The sequence below is a fragment of the Cuculus canorus genome, chromosome 3 (assembly GCF_017976375.1).
Source record: "Cuculus canorus isolate bCucCan1 chromosome 3, bCucCan1.pri, whole genome shotgun sequence".
NCBI lineage: Eukaryota > Metazoa > Chordata > Aves > Cuculiformes > Cuculidae > Cuculus > Cuculus canorus.
This window is the reverse complement of record NC_071403.1, coordinates 88,837,265-88,857,785: the sequence shown is the minus strand read 5'-3', so window position 1 is coordinate 88,857,785 and position 20,521 is coordinate 88,837,265. Positions and strand designations below refer to the sequence as shown.

The 20,521-nt window shown below is 38.4% G+C and overlaps 1 protein-coding gene across 9 annotated transcripts in view; it reads right to left on the bottom strand.

The window, feature by feature from the left end:
- Positions 1 to 20,521, bottom strand: part of CDC42BPA (CDC42 binding protein kinase alpha) — a 199,690-nt gene that overhangs the window by 78,074 nt on the left and 101,095 nt on the right. For all 9 annotated transcript variants that reach the window (XM_054061341.1, XM_054061334.1, XM_054061336.1 and 6 more), the window contains exons 7-12: positions 7,426 to 7,519; positions 6,462 to 6,662; positions 5,620 to 5,868; positions 1,961 to 2,040; positions 753 to 919; positions 205 to 327 (exon numbers count right to left, since the gene is read on the bottom strand). In XM_054061341.1, the coding sequence (XP_053917316.1) occupies positions 205 to 327; positions 753 to 919; positions 1,961 to 2,040; positions 5,620 to 5,868; positions 6,462 to 6,662; positions 7,426 to 7,519 (914 nt within the window). The remainder of the gene's footprint in view (positions 1 to 204; positions 328 to 752; positions 920 to 1,960; positions 2,041 to 5,619; positions 5,869 to 6,461; positions 6,663 to 7,425; positions 7,520 to 20,521) is intronic.

The following is a 20,521-nucleotide window of genomic DNA, read 5'->3' as shown; positions in this document are numbered from 1 at the left end:
GAATTGCTGAAGTGCTGAATATTACATTGAATTTGTAGAAAATATTGAGCTACCAATGAAGAGTGAAGGGTAAAACGAGGAGTAAAAACAGACTGGAAGACTCTTTCAGAAAGCAAAGTAAAACTAGTATTACATTATGAGAAAAAAAATCTTGTCAAAATATTGTTTCCTGTTATAGTTCTTACATAAATATTTATAACATACCTGTTACCTGTTTCTTCAACTTTTCAATTTCTTCTTTCAAACTTTTAATTTCTAAATCTTTGTTTGCTGTTATTGGGCCATCCACTGTTGAATACTGCAGAGCCTGGACTGTCTGGGTGGACTCTAGAAAAAGATAGAAAATAAAGCAACAAAATTACACACCCGACAACTGAGAAGGACAGAAAGATTTCACTGATAAATTAAGAAAAGCCAAAAAGCACCTCCATGGAGGATTATGATTTATCATTTCCAGCTACTAAGTGCCAGTTTTTCAGTAACTTTCATAAGTTCTTAGATGTTTTAAGAATGAAATCTTTATGCCACAGTAACCACGACACAGTGCAAACAAAGTTAGCATGTTATAAGATGTTTCAAGAGTAACAAAATTTTAATTTATCAATGGAAATAATGAAGAGAATTCTTTTTTGCTGGAAAGTATTCCAGGAAGTACATTTTTTTTCCACAGTATAAACCATACCTTATAAAGCTGCAAGCTAATCTAAGACAAAAAAGTGATTGAATGATTTTTTTCTATTTAATAAGTATACCTTGTAGTTTTCTACTAAGTTCAAGCTTTTCCTGTTCTAGACGTCTTATTCTCCTCTCATAAGCTTCTGTTGCTAAACTGTCCTCCAATGTTCTTTGAATGCTGGCATCAAGATCCATCGAGGGTGGTCCAGCTGTCAGTCTCAGACAGCTACGGTCTGAAAGCACACTGGGGGGAAAAATTGAACAGTATTTACAACAAGCTGTGTTTAATATATTTTTTAAAAATTGTATCAACCAACAAATACTTGTTTAAATTAATATGTGATTTATTACATAGTCAAATAATAAATTGTTAGCATGTGGTCATTGAAAATTGAATTCATTTTTATGTAGCATGACTGATCTCTTCAATGTATTTTTGTTACATAAAAGTGAATGAGCTTCTGACTAAAAATTATCATTATCGACAGTCTACATTAGCCTGATAGTGAAAAACAACAATCTAGATAGTTAGTAATATTACAATAACAGTTTATTTTAATATCATTAACAAGTTTCCCAAATACGTCAATGACAACAATCACAACAAATGTTGTCAAATTACTACATGACAACTAGGGCATGTACATGTAAGAAATGATGTGACCCTGATTCAGTAGATACTCATGTTCACATACTTAGGGAAATAGGCCTTATAAAGTCTACAGGACGTGCCACACAACCATCACTAAGCATATGCATTTGCAGAAACTTTGGCCTGTTTTCTCATTGCTGTAAACATTCTTTATTTTCATACATGACCAAAGAGCACAGACAGACTTCCTGTTTACTGTTTAATTTAGCAGTAGAGATGAACATGACAAACGCAATATCAGTAACAAGTATCAATAACAGTAATTTTTAACAAACAATTTCATTCAGACATACAAAAGTGTCAGAGGACATAGAAATAAAAATATTTTTAAAGTCTAACAAGATAAGTTCTCTCTGGATCCACATATCTGGTCTTAACTTGTCATATAAAGTTAACTTCATACATTGGCTGAAAATCACTTTTCTTAAGAAAACTGTTATGAAGACAGGTTCTGACCTTTAAATTAAATTTAATTCTACCTGCAAAGAGCTCATTCTTTTGTACAGACAGCATTTTAGATTATGGCCTTGTAATTTCTCAATAAAACACATTCTTTGGTATCTGTTTGCAGTTGGTTTCAGAGACAGAAACTTATTATATATCTTACAGACAATTCTGGAACATGTAACTTACCAGCTACTTGTATATGTGAAACCCACAAATGGTAAATGATGGCCAGAAAATGCAGTGTGTGATGGTGGAGGCATTGTTTCCTAGAAAAATAATAGGACAGTTGAGTAAGTACTATCCTACTGGACTTAAAAAGGAAAAGATTTGAGTTTAACCATATATGAAGTGTCAGTGATAATATCACATTAACTATATTCACAGTCATGCTTATATACAGCCCAAATACGAAACGGCATCACCTGAAGCCCTTTATATTTAATAAAGCCATTTATAAACATAATATAATTTACTAATATAATATAATAAGATGTTTATTATATGAAAAGAAATATTAGTTATTACTAAATAATAACAGCATGCAATATACAAAGATACTGCATGCTGACATAAAAATGCTTTTCTAATTAAATAGGCTATCATTAGAGGAAAGCAGAGTATTACACATATTAAAAGCAAACTTATTCCTTCTTTTTTTTCCAAGAAGCTCTAAGCACAAAGAGTATCACCTTTTATTCCCTTCTGTAATCCTCTCTGCTATTTAGTCAGCAGGGCTTCCTGCCTATAGTTTTAGAATACTGCTTCTGAGCAGCCTATCTGTATTTGGAGAGAGCAATAGTCAGATGTTTACTAGAAAGAAGTAATACAATAGGACTTTCTAATCCCAGTAGTGCTTTCACCATTTCTTTCTTCGTTGCTCCTTTTCCCTGCCATACAAAGAACTTGTGAACCAAAATAAATCTTTAACCTTTGAATCATGTTAACTTCTAATATTCTTAAATATCCTGTAAAAGCTCTGTTAAACCCCTAGATTAAAGGTTTATGTTGCTGTACTAGAGATTGCCTTAAAGATCATCAAAATAAACTCCCTAAGAAGATTATAGCAGTGAAAGTGCTAAAAGGTTCTAAATTGTAAGAAAAGGTAGCATTATGATTTTTTTAAACAAAAACAAAGAAGAAAGGAACCAATAGAGTATTTTTACATATAAAGACCAGCAGCAGAGAACAAGTCTGTAAAGGAAATCCAAAATTACCTTTTCAGTGGTGGCGTCAGCTGTATTACATCACAACCTAGACCTTTTAGCAGACAAAAACCTTCACATCAAAAAGAGTTCCCAGAATAAAAAGCAACACCAATGACACGGTTAGATTGTAAGTACATCAAGTCTACATTGTTGGACATTTTGGAAACTAAGGACAAGGCCAAATTACAAAGCCTTAACTTTTCACAAATTGATAATAAAAATATCAACTATTATACACTATGGTTAGGAAAAATTCTTTACCTCTCTTTTCTATTCTATTTTCACATTTCATAGTTTCAAGTTCCAAAACCATCTTTACAAATAACTATAGGAAAGACCAAATGCAGAACTGTGTGACTTTAACAGCCTGCATGACAGTTTTTGCTTACCACATAGGGAATAATGTTAGTTTTAAAATATTGTACCTAGATGCAAGATTCTGGAAAAGATTTTTTTTCTTTGCTGATTCTTTGGCATAGATCAAAATACTTACTTCCTGCTACTTGTTGAAATCAACTGTATTACCATACTGACAAAATTATAATTGAATCTACATCTATCATGCCTACCAGTAAGTCTAAGAAACCAAACTCATAATGGCTAAAAAACCTGTGAGACTTAGACTGCCTAACAACACTGTTTTGCCCTTTGTGTTTATGTGTAGTTCTAACATACTCTTCAAATATCATTATTATGTATATTAATTTTTCCATAGGATCACATTCTCAATCCCAATTCAGCAGAACAATAACAATCATTGCCTTTTATCTTCAGGTCTGAGCATTCCTCATTTGCTGTATGCCATTCAAACCTTACAAGAAATTTAAAAGAAAAAAAAAGTCTCATGGTCTTATTCATAATCATAATTCAAGTATGAGAACTTTCCTCACAAAATGTGTATGAAAGATGGATGCAAAAACACCTCCAAGTTACATATAAGAATTTAAGTGGAAGAAATATTAAATACAATGTTCACTAAAGGGAAAATGTAAAAGAACCTGTCAAGCAGTGCATCAGACTAGGTTTTTTTTTCAGAGATGCTAGATGCAAAAAGGAATGTTGAAAGCATAACCTTAAATTAAACAAAACAAAAGCTACTTTCACATATTTCAAATGAGGAAACTAAAAATGAAGTCCAGAAACTAGTATTCATCTTAAACAGTTCAACGGCATTGCTTTTCACCCCCAAAAGTCTAAAGCAAATTAAGAAACAGAATCTGTTTCCACATCAGAGTTCAGTAACTTATCACAGGAGCATTCTATCTTCACCTGTAGCTCCTTGCATCTTTACTATGGGAAAACATTCACACTGCACAGCCATCTTTTGAGCATCTTGGTTAGCAGATTAGGCTCTAAGAAGGAAGACTGGCCAGCATGAAAATGCGTGAATAACCCCCAAGAGGTATTTCAGCTTCACAAAGACTCGCTACACAAAGCATCCATTCCTGCCACTGAACTCTGACAGCTGTTCCTGGACAAAATAATATGCAAACATATCTGAAGACTTTATAAAAATGTTTTAAGATAAAAATACTTCAGTTGTGAAGGGTCATGGGCAATCCCTGATGCAAGCGAGGAAAAACAGGAAACAATGAAAACAATACAAGTTGTCTTTATGCAGCTACACTGATTTGCTTAATATATCTATATAAAACGATTGTGAGGCCTAATATTCCACATCATGTATGTCTACCATTGGATTTCATGGAGCCAAAGTGTTTTCAATGTTTTGCCATATGGCTGGAGGAAACAGGATGTAAATAAGGATCATCCTGCCCATATAATCAATCCAAATTGCCTATTGCTTATCTGCAGGTCCAGGAAGTTCAGTGAGACTGAGATGCACAGGCAGTTCAGAAAAAAACCCCAAAAAATAGTTAGAATGCTTCACTTCATATGTAAACAACAGGCTATAATAAACATCTTCAACAAACACCATCTTTCAATAAACACCAAAAAAAAAGTGTTTCCAAGGACATAACATGAGGCATTCCGCTGATGCTGAGACCTTTATCATCTGTCAAAGTTCCTGTTCAAAAGCATAGAAACACTAAGGCTGTTGAAAATCAATAGCTGCAAAGCTTTATAAGCAAAGGCAAAATCAATTCTTTCTCACTAAGATTGATACTGAAGAAATGGCTGTACTATTTCTCCTAAATTTCCCAAAACTCAACTCAAGTCAGAAAGCAAGCTGGAAACAATTTAGTGGGAATGAATTGAATGGAATTTGACAGATACTAAACTAGAGCACTACAATAAAATGCATTATGCAAATTTAGTACAAGTCTCAGCAATGCTCTGCTAGAAATATTGTGTCTCATAGACTATCTACACGTAAATATATTATTCTTTCTAAGACCTGGACACTACTAACTTGTTACTGCAAATAACACATATATGTGTTAAACATGTTTAACATTTCAATGAATTCACAAAATTGAATGGAAGTTATCCTTACACATATATGTTTGGAGGAACAGCCTCTGAACTATGAATGCATTCTCCTAGCAGTTCTTCAAAGCAGCACTTTATTTTTTGTGTAAAATACTGAACACGCTGAAATAAACTGCCATTTACATTTATTTTGTTGTAAATTACACTACAAAACCAGATTTGTCAAAATGTTAGTTCTATACTTACTGAATTTTTTAAGCAATCATCATCCACATCAAAGTTTGATGTATCAGTGGGGCTGCTAACTTCTGGGATGTAAGGCGCCTCACAGTTTCTAATGTTGTTCCAATCAATCCCAGCAAAAAATGGATGGTTTTTAAAGTCTTCTATCCCATTCTGTCCAAGTCGATGTTCTCTGCTACAAATGAGCCTTCGGATGAGGTCCTTTGCACTTTCAGAGACATCCGTCACTTGAGCAGGAAACTGAAACCTCTCCTTAAAGATTAAAATAAGAGAATATAGGTTTTTAAGAAGAAAAAAGTTGGAAAAACATCACTCTTCTCACTAAAAATCATTATATAGAAAAAGAAATGTGTAAATACTCTGTTTTTTAAATATATACAGTAAAGTTTCTATGAAAAAGTCTTCCCCAAAGGACAGAAAGTATTGATATATTTTTGTACCCTCGTTTTTCTTCTTTATTTAAATTTCTCTTACACTAGATTGATTCTACAGATGCCTCTACGTGGAAGAACGTTTAAGAATCTTTTGCATAAGCCAATCAATGGATCCGCCAAAAGAAAGGAATGCAAAAGGAGTGAGGTAATGTATCCAAGATTTATTCCATAGAGTGAACTAGCAGCCATGTTTCCAAATCCAGTTTTTAGTTTTGAACTGCTTTAGTTCTGAACTGCTAAAGCAAAGCCATCTGCAATCTACAACAATAAACTTACTGTATGGAAACATTTTTTGTTCTACATCTACAAACATAAACATAGTTAATAGAAAACCCCCTTTCATTTTTAAATAAGCCTCCAAGTTACCCTTATAGTTATTAGCTTAGAGAGACAGACAAAAAGTGCACTAACTTTGTGGTTCATGATTTTCCCATATGTCTCCACCAAGGACTCAGCATAAAAAGGTGTTTCTCCATAAAGCATTTCATACATGCAAACGCCTAGGGACCACCAGTCACACTCAGGCCCATACTTCCCTTTCCCATCTTCCATGGCCTGCAAGATTTCTGGAGAGATGTAGTCTGGTGTTCCAACTGCCACTGAAGATTGGACCTGTAGAAGTTACATTTCCAGGACTAAAATCAACTTACAGCATTTACAGACACTGCTGTTTGTGGAACTTACGCATGTATATACAAATACAGTCTAGTGTTCTGGTTCTAAGAATAACAACTAAACACAATAAAAAGGCTTCTAAATTCATAAAGAAGTATGTAAGCATCCACAGCACTACATAAATACACATCCAAATAACATACTTTGGCTCAGCTCTTGCATGTATTTAATAACAGAGAAAGAACCAACCTGCCAATTCTTAGGCTTAGAGTTGTTAAGTAATTACAGATTAGGTAGTCACATATTAACTCAAATACTTTGTAACACCCTGAGACAGGACTAATGCACTGGAATTACATTCTAGTTGCACCTAGTATGAACTGTGTAAGTTCAAATATATTCTAAAATATGATGATATGCTAACTGTATCTCATCCTGCTTATGCTAAAGCATACATTTTCAATAAAGATTCAAAACTGAGATATTCTTAGTGCATCAAGTACCTACTCAGTACTGACAGTGCAGCTTCTCTTCATATGTCCATGAGTTGACTTATATGCATCTAAAAAGCCTTTAGTATACAGTAAATCCAAGCAAAGTGCAGTCATATTTTGAACTGATGTTAGTTACATACCAGTACCATTGTAAACCCACTTTGATTGACAAAATGCCCCTTTTTCTCTTTATTAGCACACACTTTAGCAGGTACCAAAGGACTAAAGAAAAAGCGATCAGAAATACATCATTCTTTCTAATTTACCGTTCCGTCTTCCATCAATTTCAGACAGGAACCAAAATCTGCTAATCTAATATGTCCATTCATATCCATCAAAATGTTGTCTGGTTTAATATCCCTGCAAATAAAACATGTTTCAGAATTAGTATAACAATATTTTGTGGATATATTGTGTAACATGCAGCCCAAGCATTAACTCTGCAATAACCTTATCATTCAAAACCAACAACAGACCAGTAGGTGGGACAAAATCACTCATCATATGATGAAATTTGTACCATGGACTTTTCATGACAGGGGCTGTGGATCAAATCACATAATGCTCATTAGTTCTGGTAAGCATTGTATGGCCAAATTCCTCTCATCTTTCACAGGCAGACAGGAGAATCTTACTTGCTCTGAACTTTTCTGCAAAAAACATATAAATCATCTAAACAATTTTAGTGAAGAACTCTCAGATGAAAGACGCATACTAATACTGGAGCTGTAAAACAATCTCTAGGTTTTACTACAGAACAAAGGTCAATGAAATCCTAAAAAAATTAACACATTTTTAAATTCAGTGTCTTTCATGAATGTTTTTCTCTCCTGTGCCTCTCCACTAAGCATGCACGTCTGTGATGCTGAAATGACTGCCAAAGCCACTGTATATACTGCTGCAGCTCTGCTTCACCAAAATCTGCAGCTGTCTCAGTCAGGTCATGATACACATGGAAAAATCTTTCTAAGTAGGCAACACAACAAATATTATTTCGCAAATTTAACTTTTTTTTTTTTGTCTCATGTTTTACAGCTACTGAAATATACTGAAATACAAATAAAGGGTATGCCCTCAGTATGCAGCTGACTAGGTAAAAAACACCTACCAAGGTCTGACACAAAAAAAAAAAAAAGAGACTGTGCCTGTAACTGTTTATTTTACAAATTATGTTTCAGCTACTATCACCTTCAAAATAGCTCTGGTCTGAGTTGACACACAGCTGCATACAATGCTGCCAACATTCAAAGCAATTCCACAGATCTCTGTGGCTTTCACATCTTCTACCAACAATAAGTGAGTTCCTCTGAGCACTGACTTGGGTAGGTGCTCAAGCACAGTGATACCATTATTGGCTAAAACCTGCGTCACAGACAAAGCATTGTGGCCTGGCACGTTGTCTTGACGTTAACTCACTCTTCACTCTTACACAATGACATTTTCCAAACAAGGGTAAGAAAATCTCTATGTTTGAACATGCGTTGACTTATACTGAGTGAAGTAATTGAGTTGAGCCTTGTCTCACTGTGGCAGGTTAGAATGTGTTCTGTAACGGTCTCTTTGTCTCTCCTCTCCCTCTGCTGGTACCTGAGATATAGGGTTAGTCTCAGTTTTCTTGTGGCAGACATCATATGCTCTCTAAGTTACAGAGGAGCATTTATCGTTCAACTTCCATACTAGGTTCCAGTATGAAATTCCTTTTCATTAAAGTACAGTTATTAGAAATACCCACTAAGCTACCTTTTTAAAGTAGATGATATTTCACATTCTTATTCTAACCTTATCTTATATTCAAAAGATAATTATGACCGTATGAATAAACCACCATGAATACTTTCTCAATGAACAGACATTTGTGAGACTTAAGAACAAATCCTTTAAAATAAATAAAACCCAAGTAAAGCCCTGACTTTGCTTCATTCCCCTAACAACTTAGGAATTAATATCAATTGCTTTGCAGACAAATTTTAAAATATTCACAAGCTACGACATTCACATTGAACATGAGAGATAGGTTCAGTTGTTTGGGATTTTTTTAAATAAAAAGGGAGTTACAAATGATGTTTACTTAGAATTCATAACAGCAAAAAAATTAGAACTACATCTAGAACTACATCATGAAGGTGTTGCACTGTTATTCACTCAGTGACAATATGGTAACAGTATGTTGTGCTGAAGAAAAGTATTTTCTGAATTTGTCTCACCCAAAGATGAGCAGGCAGTGGCCCATGCTTAACCAAATTTTAGCCATCTTGCAAACATGCAGAACGTTTACAAAGTAAAGCAAACACTACTTAACAAATCGCACTTTTGCACTTTGCAACTGAGCATAAAGACAATTGTTTACAAAGTACATAATAAAAATTAACTGAGTCCATTCCCTAAATAGAATTCTTCCACTTGATTTTTGCTGACAAGGAATGCGCCAAAGAATTGCAACCTCCAGACTGAGATTTTATTTATTTTACATTCACCCACAAAAATATTCCTTAGACATGTTCTTAAATAAAACCAAACACATGGTATTGAGACCTATGGAATTTTAACTTCAGTTAAAACAATTCGCAAAATCATGCACCTAAAAATCAAGTTCCTCTTAGAAGCTGGACCTAGTTCAAGCTAAAGAAAAACATTTGTCACCCCCAAGGTTCCATTTACCCATGTTCTGTCTTTTAATATGTTCCCAAAAGAAAAAAATATTAATAGTTATAGTAATGTTAATAATGTTATTGTTAATAATAATAATAATCATCATCATCATCATCACCATAATCCTCCACACTTCCCACAACTGATCTCACAAAACAGTTGAAAACACGAGAAATCTCACTCTGTTGTCAACACTGTGCAAAATCAAGCCTGCAAACAACACTGAAAGCACGCAGAGGAGCAAGTATTTCTTGCAAAGTGAAGTTTGTAAGGCTCAGTGACAACTCTGCAGGAACAGTTCTTATAGTTATGGGAAAAAAGAGACCAACTTAATGAAAAAAAATCCTTTTCAGCTCTTGTAACAGAAGGTATGGGTTATGAACAACTGCAAATTATCTATGTTAAGAAAAGACAGTTTGAAACACAAGAATTGCTGGCAACTGCAGGGCCAAGCAAGCAGTAAGGAAAGGGAAAGTTAAAATCATGTGTCCCAGAGGGAAATAATGAAAGGGAGTGTAAATGAAGAGTTCAAAGGTGGTGATTATGTGGAAAAATAATATACCATAAAATCTGCATCTCTACTGAACCTGCAGCTGTTTGATTCCATTAGAATTGAGAGTTTTGTTCCACGTTTTTGTTTTTAATGATATTTGTTGACTCTCTTTTACCAGTCAGAACTGATTATTCTATTCTAAACAGAACATGGTCTCTCAAAAGAGATTTCAGGGCCTTGGGATGGCTAGTGAGGGAATCTGGGGTCCAGGTGACTTTTTCCTCCTTCCTTCCATTGTGCCCATTTTTAAAAAGGGTAGAAAGATGGCCCCTGGAAACTACTGATCTGTCAGCCTCACCTCTGAGCCTGGGAAGATCATGGAACAGATCCTCCTAGAAGCTATACACAGGGAGGATGGGGAGGTGATTAAAGACAGCTAGCATGGCTTCACCAAGGGCAAGACCTACCTGAGCAACCTAGTGGCTTTCTATGAAGGGGTAACCACACCAGTGGACATGGGAAAAGCAATGGATGTAATCTATCTGGACTTTTGTAAAGCCTTTCACATGGTCCTCCGTGACATCCTTTTCTTTAAATTGGAGACATAAGGATTTGACAGGTGGACTGGTTGGTCCATAACGGGAATAGCTGGTAGGTCGCATTCAGGGAGTAGTGGTCAACAGCTTAATGTCCAGATGGAGACCCATGACAAGCGGTGTACCTCAGGGGTCCATACTGGGACCAGTGCTGGTTAATACTTTCATCAACGATACAGACAATGAGATTGAGTGCACCCTCAGCAAGTTTGCAGATGACACCAAGCTGTGTGCTGCAGTTGTCACACCAGAAGGACAGGATGTCATCCAGAGGGACCTGGACAAGATGAAGTGGGCCTCTGTGAACCTCATAAGGTTCAACAAGGCCCAAGTGCAAGGTCCTGCATCTGGGTCAGGGCAATACTCAGCATCATTACGAGCTGGGGGATAGAGAGATAGAGAGCAGCCCTGCAGAAAAGGACTTGGGGATCCTGGTGGATGAGGAACTCAACATGAGCAGGCAATGTGCACTTGCAGCCCAGAAGGTAAACCATATCCTGAGCTGCAGCAAAAGAAGAGTGGCCAGCAGGTCAAGGGAGGTGATTCTGACCTTCCATTCCCCTCTTGTAAGACCTCACCTGGAGTATCGTGCCCAGTTCTGAAATCTCTCACATAAGAAGGATATGGAACTGTTGGAACAGGTCCAAAGAAGGGCCACAAAGATTATCAGAGGGCTGCAACACCTCTGCTAAGAGGACAGGCTGAAAGCGTTGAGTTTGTTCAGTCTGGACACGAGAAGGCTCTGGAAAAACCTTAGAACAGCCTTCCAAATGCTCTTTACAAATGTTTTGCAGACATTTGTCACTTCCTTCTGTTCACCGGAGAATGCTACAGAAATAAGCAGTCTGAGTGACACAGCAAACTTCACTCATGCAGAAAATGAAGATGGAGGCTTATGACAATAATCTGAAAAATCTTTAATTATTAATCATTTTTCATTATGCTTTTTGGTTTAATTTGGGGAGCTGTTCTTCAGATTAGCATAGAATTGCTAGGTTGGGAAACACCTTCGAGATCATCAAGTGCAACTGTACCCGTCCATCACTAAACCATATCCCTAAGCACTTCATCCACCTGTCTTTTAAACACCTGCAGGGATGGGGAAACAACCACCTCCCTGGACAGCCTCTGCCAGTACCCAATAACCCTTTCAGTGAAGAAATTTTTCCTGATGTCCAATCTGAACCTCCCCTGGCACAACTTGAGGCCATTCCTCCTCGTCCTATGGCCTACCACTTCGGAGAAGAGACCAACACCCACCTCACTACACCTCCTTTCACGTAGTTGTAGACAGTAGTAAGGTCTCGCCTCAGCATCCTTTCCTCCAGGCTGAACAGCCTCAGTTCCCTCAACCGGTGCTCGTAAGACTTGTTCAGACCCTTCACCAGCTTTGTTGCCCTTCTCTGAACACACTCCAGAGCCCTCAAGGTCCTTCTTATAGTGAGGGGCTCAAAACTTATCACAGGATTCGAGGTGCAGCATGTCCCAAGTCCTCGACTCTGCAATTGAACTTGTTCAACCTCATCTCGTTGGCCTTAGCCCATCGATCCAGCCTGTTCAGATCCCTTTGCAGAGCCTCCTAACCCTCAAACAGATCGACACTTCCTTCCAGCTTAGTGTCATCTGCAAACTTACTCACGGTACACTCGATCCCCTTGTCCAGGTCATTGATAAAGACACTGAACAGAACTGGATCCAGCACTGAGCCCTGGGGAACACCACCTGTGGCTGGCCTCCAGCTGGATTTAACTCCATTTACCACAAGTCTTTGGGCCCAGCCATCCAGACAGTTTTTAACCCAGCAGACGGTGTGCCTTACCAGACCAGTGGCAGCCAGTTTCTCAAGCAGGGTACTGTGAGATACTGTGTCCAAGGCTTTACTGAAGTCCAGGTACACTACATCCACAGACTTTCCCTCATTCACTGAGCGAATCGACTTGTCATGGAAGAAGGTTAGCTTGGCAGGACCTGCCTTTCATAAGCCCATATCGACTGGGCCTTACCGACTGGTTGTCTTGTGTGTGCTGTGTGACAGTACTCGAGATGACCTGTTCCATGACTTTCCCTGGCACCAAGGTCAGACTGACAGGCCTGCTGTTCCCTGGATCCTCCCTCTGGCCCTTCTTGTAACAGGTGTAACATTTGCCAGCCTCCAGTCAAGTGGAACTTCCCCAGACAGCCAAGACTGCTGGTAGATGATGTAAACGGTTTTTTGGCCAGATCCCTTATTATCCTTGTGTAGATTTCCTCTGCTCCGTAGACTTGTGAGTGTCTTGGCATGGTTACCAAGCCAACTTAACTCACCTTTCTTTATAACAGTTTTACTTTCTTGTCAAGATATCCTTGTCTCTAAAATGGGAAGCCATGGTTTTTATGTATGGACAACCTGGTAGACAAGGAATTGGCTGGACGGTCAGACTCAAAGAGTTGTTGTCTATGGCTCAATGTCCAAGTGGAGACCAGTCACAAGTGGCATTCCTTAGCAGTACTGAGAGCAGTGGTGTTTAACATCTTTGTCGGAGGCATGGACAGCGGGATCGAGGGCACCCTAAGCAAGTTTGTCAACAACACCAAGCTGTGTGGCAGAGTCGACATGGTAGAGGGATGGGATGCCATTCAGAGTGATCTAGAAAAGGCTTGGGAGGTGGGCCTGTGCCAAACCCACAAAGTTCAACAAGGCCAGGTGCAACGTTCTGCACGTGGGTCTGGGCAATCCCAAACACAGACACAGGCTGGGCAGAGAATGATCTGAGAGTAGCCCTGAAGAAAAGGACTTGGGGGTGCTGGTGGATGAGAAGCTCAACATTAGCTGGCAATGCCCACCTGCAGCCCAGAAAGGCAACCATACCCTGGGCTGCATCAAAAGAAGGTCGAGGGAGGTGATTCTGCCCCTCTACTCCATCCTCATGAGACCTCACCTGGAATACTGCATTCAGTTGTGGAGTCTTCAGCACAGGAAGGATATGTATCTGCTAGAGTGAGTCCAGAGGAAAGCCACAAAGATGATCAGAGGGCTGGAGCATCTCCTATACGAGGACAGGCTGAGAGAGTTTGGCTTATACAGCCTAGATACGAGAAAGTTCTAGGGAGTCCTTATAGCAGCTTTCCAGTACTTCATGGGGGGACTTTACAGGAAAGATGAGGAGGTGCTCTTCATCTGGGATTGCAGGGACAGGACGAGGGGGAACAGTTTTAAGGCAGAAGAGGGAAGAGTTAGATTAGATATTATGAAGAAAGCTTTTCCTGTGAGGGTGGTGAGGCACTGGCACAGGCTGCCCAGAGAAGTCCTGGACACCCCATCCCTGGAGGTGTTCAAGGCCAGGCTGGACGGGGCTTTGAGCATCCTGGTCTGGTGGAAGGTGTCCCTGCTCATGGCAGAGGCACTGGAACTGAATGGGCTTTAAGTTCCCTTACAGCCCAAGACATAAACAAACTGTAAGCATTTTATATACTAAGTGTGTTAATATAAACAATATTCAGAAATGGGATGACAGCAGACATCTGCATTATTGCCATTCATTTTGATTTCTCTGTTGATGAGCCAGAGTAGCATTCCAATTGTTCAGTAAGACTCAAGAAAAAGTATTCCCTCTGAGACATGCTAAATCCATAGCACATTCCAGCTGTAAAATAAACTAAAAATATTTTTTAATATGTGTGAATGTAATTTTTTTCCTGGATTCATTTCTCATACTAAATGAAACTTCAGGAATTGTGAGGTCTTGCCTACTGAAATTTGGACCAGACAACCTCCTTAAGTTCCTTCCCACTTGAATTATCTGATCATCTTATGGTTTCAAAACATACATGTGTTCCTGAGGTTTATCTGCGTCATTTCTTGAACCACTGAATCAACGTTACTCAGTTATTTGCAAGACCACACGTATTTCCTCAAGTCTACAGCACGGAAGGCAGCAGATTCCACGTGAATCTTCAGTTAATTTTGCTTCATGGCCAGCCTGATGGGGGCAGGTGACCATACAAACACAAAGGAAGATACATCAAAAAAGAGTCATATTTAATGCAAGAACTGTAACAATGTTCAAGCAGCAGTCATGTCAGACACTATCAAAGATTATGCAAATGGACCAACTCACAGGCCCATGTATTTAAGTTTACACAATAAAAACACTTCTGGCATTAAAGAGTTTGCAACCAGTAGGAATCCTCTTCTTGGTAACTGCACAGTTATGACACAGAATGTGCTCACTTTGGTTATTAATTTGTAAGGTACTTATTAGTCTTTCCAAAACAAAAAACAATCAGGCAGAAATGAAGGAAAAGTTGAGTCCTTCTCTGTAGCTAGTATCAACAAAAGGTAACCAGATGGTGCAAGGGGACACCTCTCAACATGTCCGATGTGTCCTCATTGGAATAAATATTTCAGATGCTAATGGACTGCCCTCACATACATGCAGCTGAGCTCTTAAAAAAGCAGCAGAACTGAATTCACAATAAAGGGGCTTACGTGGTTCTAAATTCAACAACTACAATGTTAGCTGAGCCTGAAGAAAGCAATGGACTTGTCTGAAATCAAAGGAGTGATTTGATAGCTGATCTACCATTTTATCTTAGCACACTGGGTAAGAAGGGATAATTTGGAGGACAAATTTTTATTTCTAATGTTAACATTAGAACAGCATAGAAATGAATTTATTTTCATAAAAGGGTCACACATCCAAAGACCTGCTGTCAATGAATAGCAAAGAACAAAGTTAACATCTTACATTATTTTTCTGTGAAATTTTCACATGAACAGTATTTTTTTAATGCTATCAACGCAAATTAAAATATCAGCAGATGAGGAAAAAAAAATAGTTTCAGGTGTAACTGCTGGCACGGAGAAACTGATCCAGACAACTTATTATTTAATTGAGGATTTCACGGCACATCATTTTCTCATTATACATGCAAGAGCATTCCCCAAAAGTATAAATAAAAAAGTTAAAAGCATGGTTATAATTACCACTCTTGTAACAAGAAATATTATGCTTTGCCAAATTACCTACTCTAAAAAAAACACAACCAAGATCTTACTGCCAGAATGCCTGGACTTTTTATCCAAAATTCCTTCAAAACACAGGATTATCCTTAGTCAGGACAAAGGGCTGGCAAACTGCTTATTGCTGTTGTTTCAGGCAGTTTTTTCCCACACTCCTCCTTACACAGAAATGCTACATCCATGAAGATATTTGGTTTTGGTAGCATTCCAATGAAAGGAGAAAATTTGATGACTATGAAGCTGGGTTTTTTTTAACGTATTCTCAATGCCATACTGAGAGCCTGCTGAAGATGTGAGGAGTGAAACAGCTGGCAAACTTTGATCAAGAATGGTAGTCTATTGATGCATTTTTTTCACAGTCAAACCTACGGGCATTGATGTCCAGGAGCTTATTTCTATTTTCCATTACAAACACTGGAACAAATTACTTGAGGAAATTTCACCATCTCCACCACTCTATTTTTTTTAAGAACCAGTTAGACAAACACATGTCAAGAGCAGTTTAACTACAGTTCGATCTTGCCTTGCAGCAGCAGCAAAGTGTTAGCTGACCTCTCAAAGTCCCTTTCCAGTCCTTTTCTCCTCAGTTTCACACTGTTCTTTAATTTCTGCCATTCAGACAAGTATCCTGGAGACAATATAGTATTCAATTTACAGTATCCAATGTTCTTAATGTATTTCAATTGCTACTAAAGGAAATAATAACAAACAACAGGGAACAAGTAGATCAGCCAACACATATACATCTTGAGTTTGCTCAGGCACTGATATTCATTCCTGAACACTTGGACTGAGTGCAGTTATCGGCTTATAAATATATGCTCCACCACATCATATTAGAATGCACTAGAATTAATTTACCTTAGAAAAATATATCCCTGTGGTATTTGTGAATATGCATTTGCTTTCAAATAATGGATGCCTCAAATATGATAACAGTTCTAAATCAAGGATAATTGTTTTTGAAAGCTGCTTATATCCATTTTTCCCCTTCTTTTAAAAAATAAGTAAAAGGAGTAATTTGAAAAATTTTTTTAATATGTGCTTGGCACCTACATACTTCCTGTAGCTACTGCCTTTCATCTAAACTGCTAATCAGCTGACAGAATCAGACATCTATGGAGAAAATCTTCACATCCAGGTTAGGCCCCTCATGTCGTATTGTGAAGAGATGTCAGGGCCTTGGGCAGCCTGATCAAGTGGGATGTCCCTGACCATGGCAAGAGGATTGGAACTGGATGATCTTTAGGTCCCTTCCAACCCTAACTATTCTATGATTCTAATATTGTCTGTAAAGAAACCAGATGAAAAAAGCTACAGATTAGAGCAAGCTTAAAGGACCATAAATAAAATTGTAGAACTACTACATCCAGTGGTGGCAAATCCCTATACCTTGCTGACAAAATTAAAAAGGATCAGATGTGTTTTACTGTATTGGATTTAATGGATGCCTTCTGCTTGATATGGGCTGAAGAAAGCAAAAATAATGATTTGCCTTTGAATGGGAAAACTTTGCAACTGCTAGAAAAACACAACTAACCCAGAGGCAGTATTGCCTGAAGGTTCTAAAAGCAGCCCAACTGTTTTGGGGAAGCAGCTGGCTTGAGATGAGGAAACCTGGGACTGGAACCCTGCTGCAGTATGTGGATGACCTCCTAATAGTTACACAAACTATGGAGGACTATGTACAATGGACTGTATGTCTATTGAACTTTTTAGGACTGAGTGGGTATGGGGGTCTCTCAGCAGAAAGCCCAGCCTATACAACAAGAAGTTACTTACCTTGGATTTGAGATCTCCAGAGGACAGAGAGAGCCTGGGACAAAGTGGAAGGAAGCTATTTGCTGCACACCCACAACAGGAATGGTAAATGACCTCAGAACCTTTCTGGGAATGACAGGTTGGCGTTATCTATGGATACATAACTATGGACTCTTAGTGAAACCACTGTATGAACTATTGAATGGGATCCAATGGGATCATTAAAATTGGCATGGACCGGGGAGGCAAGAAGGGCATGTGAATAATTAAAGAAGGAATTTATGAAGGTCCCAGCTTTAGGTCTCCCCGATGTTTCAAAGCCATTCTGGTGATTTTCACCACTAACATTGCGATTCCAGCAGCTTTCCTTATTGGAGTCACTTTGGAAACAGTGATACATGACTGCCTGAAGATGACGGAGATAGTATATTTCAGATGTCCAGATCTAAAAGAAGAATCACTTATGGATGCAGAAAATTCCCGGTACACTGATGGAAGCAGCTTTGTGAAGCAAGGACATCACATGTCTGGGTATGCTGTGACCACCACCAGAGAAGTGATAGAGGTAAAATCATTATCCTTCCAGGAACATCAGCCCAGAAAGTTGAAATAATCACCTTAACTTGAGCACTGGAATGTACTCTTTACTGATCAAGGAACACACGCTAAACAGCAGAGATCTTAAGATTGCTGGAAGCTGTAAATCTTCCTGAGGAAGAGGCTATCATGCACTACAAAAGTCACCAGAGAGGTAATACTGACCAGGAAATTGGTAACAAATTGGTAGGTAATTTTGAGGCCAGGAAGGCCACAGAAAAAGGCAGAAGTAATATCTGCTTTGATTCCTGACAGTAAGCTTCAAATCCCTGACTTCTGATTTAAAACCGGAAAAATATTCAAAGGAAGATAGAAACCTTATTAGCGATACGGCAGGACGGGGAGTAGATGATGGGTGGTTTTATGTTCCAAACAGACAAATAATGCCATCAGGAGTGTGATGGAAATTAGTCTTTTACCCACTGGGGCACAGATGTTCTGTATAAACAATTGAGTAAGAAATCGGTGAACAGAAATGCAAATAGATTTCTCTGAACTCCCGAGAAAAGGGGGGTACTGGTATTTATTAGTATTAACGGATACTTTCTCAGGTTGGTCACAAGCTTTTCCTTGCAGGACAAATAAAGCAAGAAAACTCACAAGAGTACTGTTGAATGAAATTATACCTCATTTTGGAGTGCCTGCAGTAATATTATCAGACAGAGGTATGCATTTGTGCTAAAATGGTAAAAAGGTTAGTGAAATTTTAGGAATTGCTTGGCAGTTACATACTCTGTACCGACCACAGGCTAGTGGCTAGATGGAGAAAATGAATCATCAGATTGTGGTTGATAAAAGAGCAATTAGCTAAAATTTTTCAAGAAGACAAATTACATTAGATCAAGCACTTCCTTTGGCCTTGCTAAGGATTCAAACCAAGACAAGCTGCAAGGAAGGCACTAGCCTTGTTATACCAACTGCAGTATCCAGGAGAAGATCTTACACAGTTAGGTGAGAATTATTTACAACAATGTTTAATCAGCTTACAAAACCAGCTGAACTTGCTCAAGAAAGAGGGAAAAAAAACCAAACAAAAAAACCCCAACCTGAATTAGCAGCATTGGCCAAAAGTTTAGCTCAACACGTGCATCCTTTTACACCTGGGGATGGGGTTTATGTTACAGATTTTATAGGAAAATCATTGGGAGAAAAGTGGAAAGGACCGTAACAGGTATTTTTAACAGTCTTCACAGCAAGCCAGACTAAAGAACAGCCAATTTGGGTCGACTTTTTTTCCAGTGCAGAAATCAACTACTGGCCAGTGAACAACAGAATACTGTAAAGATGAAAAATTGTTAATATTATTGTTAATGTAGCCACCAGGAGAAGCTTTATTTTCCTTTAAGTGGGATGCCTCTGTAAACATTTGGCAAGAACTGGCTTGTACAATATACAATAGTATGGCCTTTTGTTTAAATGCTGGTTCTTCAGTACAACATATATTTATTCCATGTATACTGGGAATCCCCACAAGCATTCAAACCTTGCAAAACTACATGTAATTGCCAAAACTTTTTCATATAAAGCTGATATTACGCTGGCTTTCTTTCAATACCAGGAGTAGCCATTCCAGTGAATTATATTTGTAGCTATGCAAGGAGCCTCAATTATACCTCTTGAGCCTTGGAGGCCTTAAATTTTGGAACTAGACAACTTCATGCAGTGATGTGCGAAAGTAGACAAGGGGGGCTGGGAGCGTTCATCAGAGATTGGTGTTGTTTGCCTTGAAGACCTTGGAAGTTGATAATGAAGGAGCCAGCTAGCAGCAGTTTACTGATAAGTAGGCATTGGAATGCAGAAAGCTGGCTGCATTTGGTTTCGGAGTTTGAAAACAGCCAGAGGAGACTGAGTCTGAGCAAAGTTCAAAAAGAAATATATTAATCCCGAGGAAGACTTCCTACTTCATCCCTAAGACCCTGGCCCACGACCATCAGGAGGCACTACGCAGGCGCAAGACTGGAGTGAACTTTCCAGATCTAATTATAATATGAAGCGGGGATAGGGTATGAACATGTAGTAGGCACTTATACCTATGCATGTCTTTACACTAGAAGTAGCTGCTTGTTAAGCTATACAGTGAGCAAGCTAGGAGGAGAACTCCCTTGCACCCCAGCGCTGGAAATAAACATACCTGCTTTATAACTCATTTTGGGTTATAGGGTTTGATTCTGCAAAACAATTTGGCACCCCAGATGGGACACCCTCTCTGCCCGGCTGCAGGATCGGTGGGGAGTGGGACATTCTAAGGCACACCCCAGTAAGCT